This window comes from Solanum verrucosum, unplaced genomic scaffold (assembly GCF_900185275.1).
Source record: "Solanum verrucosum unplaced genomic scaffold, falcon-dt-bn FXZP01000113.1, whole genome shotgun sequence".
Lineage (NCBI taxonomy): Eukaryota > Viridiplantae > Streptophyta > Magnoliopsida > Solanales > Solanaceae > Solanum > Solanum verrucosum.
This window is the reverse complement of record NW_026020105.1, coordinates 1,172,213-1,188,576: the sequence shown is the minus strand read 5'-3', so window position 1 is coordinate 1,188,576 and position 16,364 is coordinate 1,172,213. Positions and strand designations below refer to the sequence as shown.

General features: G+C 35.2%; 1 protein-coding gene across 2 annotated transcripts; it reads left to right on the top strand.

The window, feature by feature from the left end:
- The first annotated feature begins 747 nt into the window (after positions 1-747).
- LOC125825139 (vacuolar fusion protein CCZ1 homolog B-like) lies at positions 748-15,770 on the top strand. 2 transcript variants are annotated; one of them, XM_049504474.1, is made up of 11 exons: positions 748-777; positions 2,013-2,215; positions 2,960-3,053; positions 5,159-5,339; positions 5,437-5,475; positions 5,580-5,689; positions 10,653-10,748; positions 11,797-12,252; positions 14,035-14,190; positions 15,119-15,348; positions 15,733-15,770. In XM_049504474.1, the coding sequence occupies exons 2-11, from the start codon at positions 2,034-2,036 to the stop codon at positions 15,758-15,760; spliced, it is 1,572 nt and encodes a 523-aa protein (XP_049360431.1). In that variant the 5' UTR covers positions 748-777; positions 2,013-2,033; the 3' UTR covers positions 15,761-15,770. The 2 variants fall into 2 exon arrangements, with proteins under 2 accessions (XP_049360431.1, XP_049360432.1); XM_049504475.1 differs by lacking the exon at positions 5,437-5,475.
- Positions 15,771-16,364: the final 594 nt, after the last annotated feature.

The window sequence follows — 16,364 nt, the reverse complement described above, 5'->3', positions numbered from 1 at the left end:
ATATCTCTTATTAATTTATTAGCATAACTCATAGTTTTACCTTTGCAGCTAACAAATTCTACTTATATTGTGGTGAATTTTTCGTACTGATTTAATTTGTGAAATAGTTTTAAATATTTTTTTGGTTGATAATTTTTTTTATAGCTAAATCTCCATGTTAATAATATATCACTATTTAATTTATTTATGTATTATAATGTATTGAAAATTTGAAATATACTTTTCAATAAATAAAAGTAAAATATCATTAAATTTTTTTATAATAATTATATAAATTAATTTTCTTTCTATAAAATAAATTTATAGTAAAGGTGCATAGATACTTATTCTTATTTGTGATTTAACTTTTTAAAATAATATTAGTTAAACATAATATGTTTATCAAAAGTATTTTTAAAATAAATTAATCAAATACAAATTATCAGAATAAGTAATTTTTAATCACTTGGACAAAAGAGCTCTTAATTAATTTATTTTATAGAAAGTAATTTTTCAATGAAAATTGGATACTAAATTAAAAAGTTAATTTTTAGTCAACAAATGTAATTGCGTTCTGGGTTCACATAAATCCTGAAGCAAAAATTGAACGAACACATAGGCATAGTCCAAACTCCAAACGCAGAGAGAGGAAGTTCAGTTCCGATTTCAACTTCCTCTTCCTTTTCCTTGTAATTTCCTAATCTGAACCCTTATCTAAACAATCGCAAAATGTTAATCACAACCAAATAATCACTTCCGTTTTCGATCAATCACAACAAGAATATGAACCGCAAATTGGTGAGCTTCCTTCTCATCTTTGATTTATCTTATGGGTTTAGCAAGATTCTTTCTTTTTACCATATCTCATCTGGGTCCTCTTTAATTGATCACAATCATAACTCTTTTTTTTCCTGCTTATTATAGTAATATTTTATTTATTTTTGGTTTTGGGTAAAGTTCGTCAATTTCAATGATAATTGCGCTTTGTTATAAAAATTAGGTATGGGGTTTTTTTTCTTTCTCGAAATTTTTCCTTGTTGATAAATTTTATTTATTTCTACTCTAATATGTGATACTGGGTAACTATTGTTCTGGACTTAAGTAGTTGACGAACACTAAATCCTGTGAATTTCGGATAATCATAAAGCAAAAGAACTGAATGAAGATTTAGTGCTTTACCATATACTGTCACTTTACTGGTTGTATGTTACTGGTTTTTCTTTTTTACATAGACATTTTCACAAATATATCTGAGACATCATTGATTCCACCATTTTCTCCCATCATCGATTCCAACATTTTCAGTCCCCTTATTGTTTGAGCTAAATAATTTGCTGATTAAAGAGATTGTATAGAAATATTTTTGAACTTCTTCTGCTTGGTCCTTACAAGGTTGAAAATTCGTGTTCTTGAAGTTTGAATTTTGATTGGATACACTTATTTTGCTACAAAACTTATTTGAAAATTCTTCCCGTGTGTTAAGAATTGAAGTTGGAACTGATTCAAGATCTTGGTTATAGACTTATAGCAGTTGGGTCCTGTAACATTCGAAGTTGCCGTTGATTCCTTTTTTGGAACTGGGACTTTTTGTGTTGAGTTCAATTGCTATTACTGATTGGAAGCTTGAAAACCAGATTGAAACAGTGGATCAATACCTTGGTTTGAAAACTTGAGCTGAACCACCATAAAAGAAGGGTGGGATTTGTTTGTCTTGGGGAAGGAGATTGTTTTTTTGTTTGTTAGATAAGATTCTTTAAGTGGTCCATGCACTCGCCCTTTTTCTGTGTGAAATATGCACTTGCTACATATTTAGAGAGGTGTTTATTAGACACACGTTTGGTTGGTGTGTAAAAGTTCCTGTGGAACTGGGATGTGTAAAAGGAATTTGGCTACAAGCTGAGGGGTTAACTATGTAGACGTAATGCATGCGTGTTGTAAAATTACATCAATAAAATCTTGTATGATAATTCATATTTGCTGTGTTTTGTTTGTGAACCTAGTCTAATTTGTGATTTGGAAACTTGATATCTCAGTCATAGGAAGGAAGCAGATAAATGGGAATTTCGGCTGCAAGCTCTGTTAGTGAAGCTATGAAATTGTGCATATTTGATTTGAGAAGGGGTCAACATGAAGGGCAGGAGTTGGACAAGATTTTATATTTCTTTCCTGCTGATTTGCCTTTCCCCACCCAACTCTCTGTGATAGGGCTTAGTGAAGGACTCATAACATTCACCAGGTTTGTTGCAACTGGCACTCACATCTAAACCTGTATCTATTAATGAGTAGAAATTCACGTGGTTCTTTACCCATCAAAAATAAATAAATAAAAAATTCATGTGGTTCTTTACCCATCAAAAATAAATTAATAAAAAATTCATGTGGTTCTTTACCCATCAAAAATAAATAAATAAATAAAAGATTCATGTGGTTCTTCGAAAAACTCTTGCTTAAAGATGGGATATCTGGATTGCTATGATTTTATATTTTTACATTACTTCTTTAATGCTGTTTCAATAGTTGATCTGCAATGTGATTTTAAATCTGTATTCCTGGATATAGCTTCAGTTCTTATCTTTAGGGATATGTTTTTCATTGTTCATCTCCTTTCATAAATAGTCATTCTTATCCAAAGGATTCTTCAGCCATATCATTAGGTAGAAAGATAGCTGTGCTCATGTTTGTGTATTCTCATATTAGAGACATTAAAGTTGTTTTAGAAAAAGAGCTTGATGATTGTACCTAAATTGAAATTGATTTTCTTAATGAAGAGCAATGTGATTCTGACGTGGATGGGTTATTTTAAGACCAAGAGTCGTTCTTCATCTTATATTTATCTTCATTTTCTTGCTCTGTAAGGTAGATATTCCTTGATATGTGAACTGAGCCATCTGGATGTTGTTGTCAACTTCTTGCAGTTGTATGCTAGATGACTCTTTCATGTGATATGATGATCTTTTTTATATTTTTTCATTCCGTGCAGAATATTTTCTCCAGAGGCTCCATGTGAGGTTATAGAAGCAGAGATGCACTCTCATGTTTTCTATGAGGCAGAGCGTGATATCTGGATGGTGATGGTATGACCTCTTGCACTCATATAATCATTTTTCTTTATTCAATTAGTGAACTTTTCTGCCATTTCATGTTACCTGTCATGGTTAAATTGTAAAGAATTTTTTGGTGAACTGGATGAAGGAAAGTTCTGCCAACTATACGATTAAATAATTACATGTGGTGATCACTGATTATCTAAACTGGTTTTGGGAGATTATATGATGTTGGTCTGTCCTACCTGCTACAATTTGAAAGTATGATCATTATGGAGGCTGGCTATAATCTCAATGATGTAAGCTTTGTTGGATATAAGTGGATATATAACTCACAAATTTCATAGATCTGATGCTACATCCTGGAGTTAATATCTTAAAAGATCACTCAATTTTAGGAAATTATCTAGTAAAGTCATTGAACTTTATTTTGTATCAATATAATCACTCAACTTAAGGTTTTTATTTTCAAAAATCATTCAACTACATCTATCATTAGAATAAATTTGATATGGTTAATTAAATTATTTTTAAGCCATTTAATAATAAATCCACAAATAAACAAAATTATAAAATCTATTTTATTTATATTCAATCTCCCCGTAAATTAGATTCATCTCAAGAGTAAAACCATAGTTCCTCTGGAAAGCTAAATCTCCCGCTTCTTCAACCTCTTTCTTTACTTCTAAGCTGAATGTCACAGATTGGATTTATTTATTTCTCTTTAATTTCATCTCCAATGTTGGCAAGAAGTGTTTCAAATAAAATATTAAACTTTGACCATCTGTAACCTTCTGTAATCCAGAAAAACACAGCTACTTATTTTGAAAAAAGAAAATCATGTCAAATAAGGAGAAAAAATATACACGGCATAAAAATTAAAAAAATTCTACAATTTTGCTTACTCACGGGGTATATGATTATATGGAATAACTTAAATAGATTCTATAATTTTGTTTATTTTTGGGTTTATTATTAAATAGCATAAAAATTAATTTAATTTGTCATGTTAAAATTATTTTAAGCATTAATGTAGTTAAATGATTTTTAAAGATAAAAGCTGTAAGTTGAGTGAATTTATCGATACAAAATAAAATTCAATGACTTTGTTAGATAATTTCTCATAGTTCAGTTACCTTTTAAGATATCTACATCCTGTACCATCAGATTAAATAGCATTAGATTTGACATCTGTGAGTATGAACCGGAATTTACTTTTGAATTTGAATAATTTAACAGGCTTGTTAGAATCAGAATGTATAACGGAAACAAGTCCCGCTTTTAATATTTGCTGAAGTACCATCTTGGTACTGTTTCTAAATAAAAATTTACCTCATCCAACGAAAAAAAATAATAAAATCTGCCGGTACATCCTGACTTGCGTCTTGTATTGTCCTTGCTATACTTGAATAATTTTAGTATGAACAGTTCCAGGACTGTCACATGGAGTGAACTGAAGTCTAGAAGATTGAGGACTAGATTAGGGAGAATGAAAAGAGAACTAGAGAAGTGGTAACTCAAAAGGAAATTTTGTTCCATAATACTTCTGGTTGAAGTCTAAATAAACTGCCAAACATCATAGTTGCAAAACTTCCGTACTGACCATGGCAGGTCCCTACTTCTTGGCATGCTCAGACATGTCGTTAACGGTCTAACAATGGAGTAAGGTTGGTCTCATGCTGGATATAGACATAACAACCTTGAGAGACACCAGTGATTTATGGAGTTGTATCAATATTTTCTATGATGTCGATGAGTATAATATCTCTAATTCAATAGGGTGCTTAATGCAATACTATGATTTGTATATGTAGTTGGCTGTGAAATAGATTTCCCAGAAATTCTTTAATAAATTTGACTGGACAAGATGGAATGAATTAAGCATGACTATCATTTCTTGTTGGTGAAAAGATGAGTATGACAAGTTATCAATTTCAAAAAAAAAAGAAGGTGAGTATGACTTGCCTCTTTTTGACAAGGAAGCTAAGTATGATTTTCTTATGAAAACAAGAAAGGCTTGATGCACACATCTTTTGGACTAACTCAAATTTCCTCACGTTTTATTTCCATTGCAGAAGAAATTTATTATGCTTTATGACTCTTCTGTTATGTATTTGCTTTTCTGGTGGTATTAGGTTGTGGAAAAAAGTGAGTCAGAAGCCATATGGCGGACTGCTGCTTTACGAAGTGTTCTTAAAGAAGTTCACTCTCTCTTTGTGATGTTTCATGGGTCCATAAGAGCATTACTTGATAGAGAACCAAGTGGAGGGCTTACCCGGACACATTTGTATTATTTCATCATGGATTATTTAAGTGGTGAGGCATCATTAGCTACCTTGAAAATATGCATTTTATCACTTTTATAAGAAAATATTCCTGTTCAAATTATTTCATTGCAAGTCATGATTGTCAGCATTTGAAAAGCGGCCTTCATTGGAATTTCGCTGCTGGGGTAATACTGTAGCTTCTGTATCTAATAAGTTCATTTCAGTTTGTGCAATTTGAACATTAGACTGCATCTTGAATGCTTTGCCTATTAATTTTCCTCTGTGGCAGATTTTCTTTCTGGGAAGAAGCTTCACTTGCCAAATTTCCGTGACTCTTTGAAGGAGCGTGGAATGGTACAGATGTTGACTATTGGGAGGGAGGCAGCACTTGAAGTTCAGGTTTGTCTTGTCAGTTTATTGATTACACTGAAGGCCTGGCCATACTGGGACGAATAGATAAATCATAAATCTGTGGATTTATTTGTTTTGCTGGATTTATTCATTATATTGCTCAGCTCTGTGTCTGTGTGCTCATCTTGTTGACAAAAATTGATCAGGTTTGCACAGTTGCTTTGATTTGCTCTAGTTAGGAGCAAGTTCTGGCTTCTCTGGTCTAATCTAAAGCCACCATAATTCACTCTTTTCACATGATAGCTTCTGCCAAAAGGTCATGGCATCTTGATGTCCAAGAAAATCCCAGCTACTATCGTTTTAGAAATTAATCATGATGTCATTACTGAAACACTTGGCGCTGTTCTATTTTATGAATGCCTTAATAAAGATTAAGTGTTCCAGTCCACTGTGTAAGGAAGAATAAAGATTATTAGCTCAAGCATATAGGTTTACACACATGTTTGTTCACTACTTTTACACTTTTAGCTGTCCCTACTTGATTGCCGGGAGATCTTCATGTAATGGAACTCACACTCTAGGAATGAAAGAAAAAATTGGTTATCACCATTTCCTTTAGCTATTACGCTAGCCTTCTAATCGGCTAGCCCCGTGTAGTTGGAGGAATAGTTCCAAAAACTCCAAAGTCTCAGTATATCAAACATCTGGTGGACTTGCTTTATCTTCCACCTTTAGCATGTACACCATGACCTCATTAACATTATTAGAACATATGTTTATAGCGACAAAGCTAAAACTTAAGCTAATAACAGCTTTAATAATGAACAACTGTAGCTTAACGTTCTCTCCATCTCTCTTTTGTGAGATAACAAAATTTTAAACTCTCATCTTGAGTTGCGTAAAAGATTCTGCCTACAGCTACTATACTATAGGAAAATAGATAATATATGTAATTTGGTAACATCTTAGACAGTAAATCTAAACATTTTTTGTGGTCTTTCCAACCTTCCTGATTCTTGTTTCTTTCTCTTTTGGGCAATTCATGTGAACTATGTTTCTTTTTTGGAATGTCTCAACTTCAAAGTGCACTGTGTATTAAGAGGGCCGCAAGTCATTACCACCTTTTCGGCACACTCTTAAACAGAGTAATGTGCTACACAACTTTAATGGAGTTTTAGAATTCAAACATACTGAATGATATAATCTCTCCAACAACAACAACAACATACAACTTTCAGAATTGATAGTTGCTTTTATTGCTCACAATGAGAGGAGCAGTCACTCTTATCGGGCAAACTACAATGCGTAAGGTGGGATTTGACCACAACCCAATTCTTACAGGCATGTGGGGATCTGAATTTCAAGAAGTTCTATTTCAAATTCGAAAATTGGTGGATGAGAGTGGAAGGATTTAAGGAAGAGGTGAGATTGTGGTGGCAGCGTCTTTGCAATAAATGGAACCCAGGTTTTGTTCTAGCAGAAAAGCTGAAATTGTTACAAGGAAAGATGAAGGAATGAAGTAAGAATAACCGAAACATTTGTAAAGCACGGAAGGAGGAGATTATGGAGGAGTTGGCCAAATGGGAAGCTGTGCAGGAACAAAAGAATGCTCACAGTGGAGGAGGTCCAACAAAAAAAAGTTGGCTATCACCTATGAGTAAGTAGTTTAGAATGAAGAAATAAGGTGGAGGCATAGATCAAGAATCCTCGTTGTGGTGCAACTCCTCCAACTTTCCGAGGACATGACCTTAGACAGGAAGTTATGAAGGTCGCGAATTAGGGTAGAAGGTTAATAGGTAGTTGAGCGTCGTCTTATTTCCTAGTAGGATTGATTGGTGCATTGCATTTGTTTCCTGATTCTTATTTTTTACTAGTACTAGTAGCGTTTGTCTCTTAGTTGGCCTATCTTACGACCTTTGTTATTCCTCATCATTTACTGTACTTCGTTATCACATTAGTTAGTTATGGTTATTGCCCCTCATCGGTATGTTATGTTTTCATTATTATTTTCTATGTACTCTTTACCTTTGTATTGTTCTGTTAGCAACTCTGATAATCGTTACTCGAGCCGAGGGTCTTCCGGAATCAACCTCTCTACCTCCTCGAGGTAGTGGTAGGGTCTGCGTACACTTTACCCTCTCAAATCCCGCATTAGGGACTATACCGGGTTTGTGGCTGAAGCAGGGGGATAAAGTTACTAAGTTTTTTCATAGAGTAGCTACTTCTCACAAGAGGTACAATTCCATTGAGTCTCTCATGGTGGATGGATGCAATACTAAAATGACCCTTTTATCAGTTAAGAGACCATCAAAAGCTTCTACCAAAATTTGTAAAAAGAACCAGAGGAGTGGAGGCCTGAGCTACAGTTATAGGGGATCGCAAACATCAGTGTAGAGGAGCAAATAAAATTAGTCTTTTTGAGGAGAGAGATCTTGGGTTGCTTAAAACTCTGTACTATGGAGAAAGCACCTGATGGTCTTTCCATAATCCTTTTATTTTTCCTTTTGGGAGATCTTGAAAAAGGATATCATAAAGGCTATACAGGAAGTCTATGCTATTCAGAAGATTGAGAAGAGCTTTAATGCTACTTTTGTAGCAATCATCCCCAAAAAATAGGTGTTGCAGAACTAAAGGACTTCACGTCAATAAGTCTGATTACTGTAGTTTATAAAGTTATACCGTAATTACTGGCGGAAAGGTTGAAAAAGGTGATTGATAAGCTCGTCAACAAAAACCAAATGACCTTTATTAAAGGAAAACAAATATTGGATGTTGCTTTCATTTCAAGTGAGTGTGTTGTGTCTAGTTGGAAAGGGAACACCTTAGAGATACTGTGCAAGTTGGACATTGAGAAGGCATATGATTATGTAAATTGGGGTTTTTTTTTCTTGTTGAACAATTTGAGACAAATGGGTTTTGGAAAAAGATGTGTGAGATGGATAAAATTCTGCATAAGCATGGTGAGATTCTCAATTCTTATAAATGACGAACCTGTGGGATTTTTCTCTTCAGGCAGGGGAATCAGGAAGGGTGATCTATCTCCCTTCTCATTTATCCTGCTAATGGAGGGGTTTGATAGTTTGATGAGGATTGCTACTCAAAACAGGTGGATGAGAGGTTTCCAAATTAGTGGTAACAATGGTGATAGTAAAGAACTTTGTCATCTACTTTATGCAAATGACACAATGATCTTCTGTGAGCCACATGAGGAGTAACTTAGTTTCATCAAACAAATTTTGTTGTTTTTTTGAAGCTCCTATAGGTTTGAACATTAATTGGGGAAAGAGCAGTTTATATCCCATCAGGAATGTGACAAACATCAAGAGGCTAGCTAACATTTTGGGTTGCAAAGTGAAAAAATTTCCCACAACCTACTTAGGTATGCCTCTAGGCAATAAACACACAGATTTGGAGAAATGGGACAACATAGTAGATAAGACTGAACAGAGACTAGTTAGATGGAAAACACAATATATTTCCCTTGGTAGTAGACACATCATTATCAACTTTGTCCTAGATTCTCTCTCTCCCAACATATGTTATGTTTCTTTTTCCTCTACCTGCAAAGATGGCTATGAAATCGGACAAACTTAGGAGAGATTTCCTTTGGCATGGCTGCAAAGAGATCAAAGGATACAATCTAGTCAAGTGGAAGGCAGTTTAGCATAGAAAAGATAAAGGTGGTTTGGGCATCAGAGATTTGAGGAAGCATTACAACTACCTTTTGATAAAATGGTTGTGGAAATATACTGAGGAGAGGCAAACTTTGTGGAAAGACTTGATTAAATGTAAATATGGGGAGGATGGATTCTGGTGTAGTAAGGAAAGCATGGATGCTTATGGAGACTGGAGTGGGGGCTAGGAGAGCTATTAGAAACTTATGGCTCAAGCTAGAACCAAATTTACATTTCAAGGTGGGGGAGGGAAGGAAAACTAGATTCTGGTGGGATGTATGGATCAAACAGGCATCCATGATGGACCCGTTTCCTGATCTATTTATTTTGTGCACTAATTCTGAGGCAATGATCAGTGCTTGCTGGATAGAACAAGGTTGGAACTTTTATTTCAAAAGGCTACAAAATGATTGGAAAATAGAGAGAGTAGCCAAATTATTGTAGGAAGTGGGGGATTTTGCAGGTACTAATACAACCAATGATGAAGTTAGATAGTTAGATGGTCTCACAGTGAGGATGGGATCTTCATAGTTGGCAGGGCATACAAGGAGGAGTGCAACCTGCAAAGCAGCGGACATCAGAGTTTATGGAAAAAGATTTGGAGGAATTCAGCACCAACAAAAGTTTAGTGCTTTACTTGGTTGGTCATCAAAAAGGCATGTTTGACACATGTAGTTGTGAGGAGGAAAGGAAGGATCATACTTTCCTGGTGCTCTTTATGTGGGAAGATAGGGAAAACTACTAGTCACCTATTCTTACACTGTACTATCACATCACAAATATGGTCCATGCTTCTCAACTTTTCAGAAGTGAAATGGACAATGCAAGAACATACAACTGATTTGATGAGGTGCTGGATTAGGAGAGGAGGTAGAAAGGGACAGAAGACCTAGTGGAATTTAATTCCACATTGCATTTGGTGGACAGTGTGGAAAGAGATGAATAATAGGAATTTTGAAGATATATCGAATTTCATTCTCAAGGTTAAATAGAATTGCATTGTATCTCTATATTTTTGGTGTAAAGAGATAAAATTGGAGGATTCAGATCAATTTGTAGAATTCTTAGTATTACTTTTTGTTCTTTTCTGATTTTCTAAAAGGTTTCCAGCATACCCTTAATGCCGAAATAGACAATGCTATCAATTCTCAAAAATAATAAATGGCCTAACTGATTATTTGACCTCTATTTTTTATGTCCCCTCTTGATTGAGGTGTGTATGAAATCCAATGCCTCAATGTAATTTTTGTTAGTAAGGGTAACGTTATTGTGCAGATGCCATCATCTTTTGATCTATTGCCATTCTAATTACAGTTTCTTGCATTTGGCATTCGCAGTCACTTGTAAGAGTGCTAGAATCATGTGCTGGCTGCAAACAGAGCTACTCACTGATCATGTTCCAGGATTTGCTGGTGTCCACAACTCTTTCTCCTGTAGGCTTCTCTCTCTCTCTCTCATTTTTACTTGAACTTTCCCTCTTTATACTTCTAGTCTTGTTAGACCTGGCAGTTGGATAGGGTTAGCCTAGGAAACTGGCCCAGAAAATAGACCCAGGAAGGTTTACTGGGCCTGGCTAGTCCAGGCTTAGGTTTGGGCCAATTTCAGGACTTCTAGCCTATGAATTGGGTCAAAGGGAAACTACTTCCAAATTGGACAGTCTGTGATCGTCAGGGAAAAGAACACTACAAACCAAAAATAAAAACTAAAACTGGTGATTCCAGTTTGTGCCGTTGCATCTCTCGGGGAATACAGCAGAGGTTCTTGTTAACTTAGAAGGTTGGGTTAAAGCTGAACTAAGAAATCAAGTGGTCAACAATGATTCAAACACAAAAGAACGAAATATATTCGAACATGATTATGCTATCTCATTATATTAGATTGAGATTTCTTTTGTTAACTTTTTGTTTATGAAATGATTTTTTTAAAATTTGTACTTCCGTTAAATCTAATAGTCTAATAGCTATTGTTTATTTTACTTATTTTTCCTCAAGTATTTTGTGTTTTAATTTACAAACTATTAAACAAATACATGTCACATTTACGTTTTCCAATAATATTTTTTAAAAAAAATAGATTAATTTTAAAAGTTACAGTTCACATTTTTTAAAATAATTATTGCCAAAATCTATTTAAATAGATACAATGATAAAAGTTTTAATAAATCCCGGCCCTGCCCACCAAAGAACCGGTACAATCGGTTAGTGGTCCTGGTCCTAGACCGGACCCAAACTATAAGAATTTTTGCTAGCCCAGCGCTAAGCTGAAACCAGCTTGGGCTGGTTCAACCCGGGGTGGTCCCAACTTAACTAGGCGATCATCTTGGTCAGGTTATGCTAGTTCCCAGATTTATCTTTAGTAACTTTGTTATAGAAGCAGTTACAATTCAAAACCAGTAATGTCTGCATTGACCAACTATATATGGGGGATCCTTTAAATGCACGTTTTGCTCTAATCATGAATGGTCACTATTCATCTTTTCAGGATGACCTGATTAACCTATTCACGTACACTGTCATGAGGTTGACCCCAAATGCTCTGTCCGCTGGACCTAGCTCCTGGTCCTATTTACGCAAAGGAAGTACTACTTCTAATGCTTCTGCGTCTTTATCAACAAGCTCTAACTCTGTTCTGGACCGGTACTACAACTCACGCGATACTTCTCCAGTTGGAGTTCGTAGCTATCAGGTTGTTAGGCCCTTACAGCATGAGAAATGGTCCAAAGGGAAGGATGGTTTCCTTGTTACTGATATTTGGGGCACAGAAGTTGGCAGCTTGAGTCCTAGCAGTCCAACAATTTGGCTCAAGCAAACAGAGGAGAGGATGTATCTTTGTGCTTTTCAGCATAAGAGCCTCACCATAATACTTCTCATTCCTGTCACATCTGTACACAATGGGGAGCAAGGGTTGTCAGTGGTGAAGCAGCAAATTCTGGAGAATGTAAGTTAATGCAACAAATGGTCTTATTTTCTTGAAAATAAATTGGTCCTTGTTTAACTCACTTCTTGTTGTAGGCTGTTTATTTTGACCTTCACTGACTTCCAAATTAGGAATCCTTTGTTTAGGACATCATTCTGTAAATTGGAATTTATAGCAGCAGGGCTTGAAAAGGGTTTAAATTTATCTTTATATCTTAAAGCTTTTCTATGATCTCTTTTGAAACATTGAAAGATAAAACTCAGTGGGTTAATTATAATCTTTTCGTCTTAATTTCACATTGGCTATGGATAAGGGTTTCAGAAACAACCTCTCTACCTCCACCAGGTAGTGGTAAGGTTTGCGTACACTCTACTCTCCCCGAACCCCACTTAGTGGGATTTCAGTGGGTATGTTGTTGTTGTTGTGTTGCTATGGATAAGGGTTAGCCTAGTAATATCTGCCTGGTTCTTGTTGATTTTCTGCATTTGGTTAACGTTAACAATGGTGGATGTGAGAAGAAAGTAATTGCATAAAGAACTTACCAATTCTCAGAAAAGAAAGTAATTGCATAAAGTCACTAGGGAGCTTGGACCTTTTTATACCTCACACCTTCTATATAAGGAGGAAGGTGTCTCTATTTCCTCTTCTTTTGTTGGGGATATGTACAATGATAAATGGTTAGCAAGGGTGAAGGTGGGAGGCTATTGGAGTAGTTGCTGGCAAAACCTAATTTATCTGGTGACAGAATGGACAATCAAGGAAATAAAAGTTTATTGTACTGTTGCATCTGGGATGAACGAAGAAAGGGGAAATGCCAATCTCTTATGAGCAGGAAAATCGGAACTCTTTTCAGTTTATATTGGCAATAGATTGAAAGTTTTCCTTCATGGCGATCTATAGCAACTCCCAAGCTTGTGTATCTCATGGAATTTTGAACTGTCGTGGATTGTAAATCACCCCACCAATTCTTCATTTTTTGTTTCAGTATGTGCAATCTTGCATTTTACTATGGGTTCAGACTGACACATTAGGTCAATCTGACTGCAAATATAAAATGGAAGGAAATCTATAATTTACCCTTGTCAAAATTAGAAGTTACAAACTACTAAATCATTCTGACGTAATTAAGATTGGTTATTAACTGAATTCCTTGGTGTACAAAAGTAGAGTCAGTCCTAGACATTTTGTATCCCATGTTTTTTCTCTTGTGAATTCTTGACTAGGAAAGGAGATAACTACTTAAGCCTCTTCTATATTTTATTTAGTTGACAAACTTAATAATAGTATCAAGTTAATTGTATTCTAAACTCGACATTTCCTTACTAAGAAGCTCACTGTACTGGGTCCTGGGTTTCCTCTCCTTTTGTTTTCGTGCCTTATTTAGTTGACAAATACATATCCGATCTGTATATTGTTGCTCTAGGTTTTACAGGCCTTCTTAGAAGACTTTAAATAGTGGCTAGTAGTGGTTACTAGCGAAGCTAATCTTGGTTTGACTCCTCATAAGTCGAGTGGGCACAAGTAGAAGTGATAATCACTTGATGCAAGAAGATTCTGCCAAGTTCCTTGAGAAGAAAAACAGAAAACAAATATATGAGCTCAAGTGAAAATAACTGAAATAAATATCAATCATAGTGCTTTTATCAAGATTATGTTTCTTTGTGTTCTCCGTGGGTTTTCCCTTCCCATTTTCGTTTGCTGAAAATATTCGCTGCTTTTGAGATTGATATTCCTTTGGCGAGCATAATTGTGATAGATGGAATTATTATATTGATCAGTTAATGACATATCTTGTAATTTTAGGCCTCACCCAAAATATTCAAAGTTGAAGAGAAACTATCCCGAGGATGGGGTGGTGAGAATGCATATCATGTGAGTGGTTACCGCTACTTACTTGTGGATGGTGATAAATACATCTCTCGGGCATCCCCACCTGGAAAAGTAACAACGCTTACAAAGGTTGGATCACTTCCTCTTTCCTTATTTTGGTTGTCAAAGCTTTTAGAATCTCACTACTAGTGAAATTTTGAAGATAAGATATTTATTGGAGTTATTATTATATCGGTATAGCTGAGCGAGCTAAATTGCATCTTTCTGTGCTTGCTGTCGGAAGGCTTATACAAAATTAAGTATTGGTAAAGTGAATTTACATTAATTTTGGGGTTTTTGTATTTTTGGATAAGTTGAATTTCGGAGCCCATGTAATTTGATATGTTGGAGACTTCTTGTTAGCTTCCTTTGGAAGTGAGGTGTTTGTTGTGGCTTCCATGATGCTTAGGTTTTTGCATGTGGCTCATAATGAGTTTTTTGGCTACCTTGCACTCTTAATATGAGCTATGCGCACCCAAAGGGTAGCGGCTGCGGGTTTCCATTGTCATAAAAAAATAAATATATATGAGCTATCTGCCACAAGCGAGTAAAACTGAAAATTAGAAAAGAAAAAATAGGCTACCACACAGTCCGTATATTTCGGTGCTTGGTTGCTTGTTATTTTGAAAACTCTCATCCATTTATTGACAAACATCTATTTGGTAGCTTGTTTTAAAGATGTATAGAACCGAAATCTGCTCCTAAAGTTCTTGTATTAGGTGACCTATTAAGCCCCAATTACCTTTCAATCAATATTTATGTCGTAATTAGATACACACTCTCTGTACATGTTGAATATAACTTTCTGACATTTTCCTTGATGCATGAGTGCCTGTGTTACTAAACATTTACCACGTGACCAGTTTCTTGTTAAGTTCACAAAACATTTGCTTAATGAGAGTTAATCATGAATTGGTAATGTTCTTTTCTCATGGGATGATTTAGCCATGGTGATCAGGTTTGTGTACTGTAATATTAGTTTTAACTGTTACTCTAAAAAGTCTGATTACGTGTGCAGGATTCTTTAGTTGCAATGAGTAAGCTTCGAGGAGAGGTTGACTTAGAAAAGAGCAGAGCTAAATGTGATGACTCTGACTGCGAGAAAGACCAAGAAATATGCATTAGAGCAAAAAATGGTGCTTGGGTGATTTCTCGGTTGACACGAGGGAAGGAGCTTTATATGGTACTTGAGAAAGCCAATGAAACCCTTCTTTACGCTTCTGAGGCTGTTGAAAAGTTCAGTGACAGGTAAAATCTCCACCAGCGAAGTTTCCAAGCCAAAATCATATTTACTGAAAATTTTCACTTCTAAGTTCTAATGAAGTACTTCTGAAATCACAAGGATTTTTTGAACCTACATGTGCATCAATAAGTTCTCTATGAGCTCCCTGTTTTCTTATGTTTCCAATAGGATTTAACTTACATATATCTGGCCCTAAAAATATATACATTTTAACCTATTGTAGCAAGTACAATCCACCTTGTTTTTCAGATTACGAATTTCATTGAAATTTCTTTCGCGCACTGTGTATATATAAGTTAGACTTTCCAGTAAACCCATTGCAGTGAAAAGGGTTTAACCCTATCTTTGGAATATTGTTGGTCTCATGTTAACTTTCTTAATTTGCACAGGTATTGCAGTGGCGTTTTTTCTTTGTAATAGATCTGGGAAGCCAATTTTTGATTTTACTGAGAGACAGAAAGCTATAGCTATTGTTTTGTTGTTAGTCCAAATGTGTGTACTGTTTTGTAAGTAAATAAACTTCACTTGTATAATGATGCAATTTTTCGCGCTGTAATGTCAAGTATCAATTTGCAACCAGTCGAGTCTTCGCCTTTTTCTGGAAATCAGAGAAACGTGAAGAAAAAAGAAGAGAATAAAAGAATGTGGGTTGTCTGCTAGAGCCGATTAGTCTAATTTTGATATGTTATACTTGAGCTGAGGGTCCTTTGGAAACACTCTCTTTACCTCCACGAGGTAGGGCTATGATCTGCGTACACCACCCTCTCGAGACCTCACTCACGGAGTATATTGTTATTGTTGTTGAGTTATTAGGAATTGTCATTCCCTTGAGATGTTATCGTCAGAGGCTCCAACGCTTGCAACTTCCTTCTTTATGCTTCATTTTCTTGTTTTTTTTAATTATTATTCTTTTCAAGAAGATTTCTTTTGACACATTACTATACTTTAGTTATTGTTCTGGAGTCCATAAAATGTTTTATTTGAATTATAATGAGTATTTCTGCTTTATTTTCTACTTTTA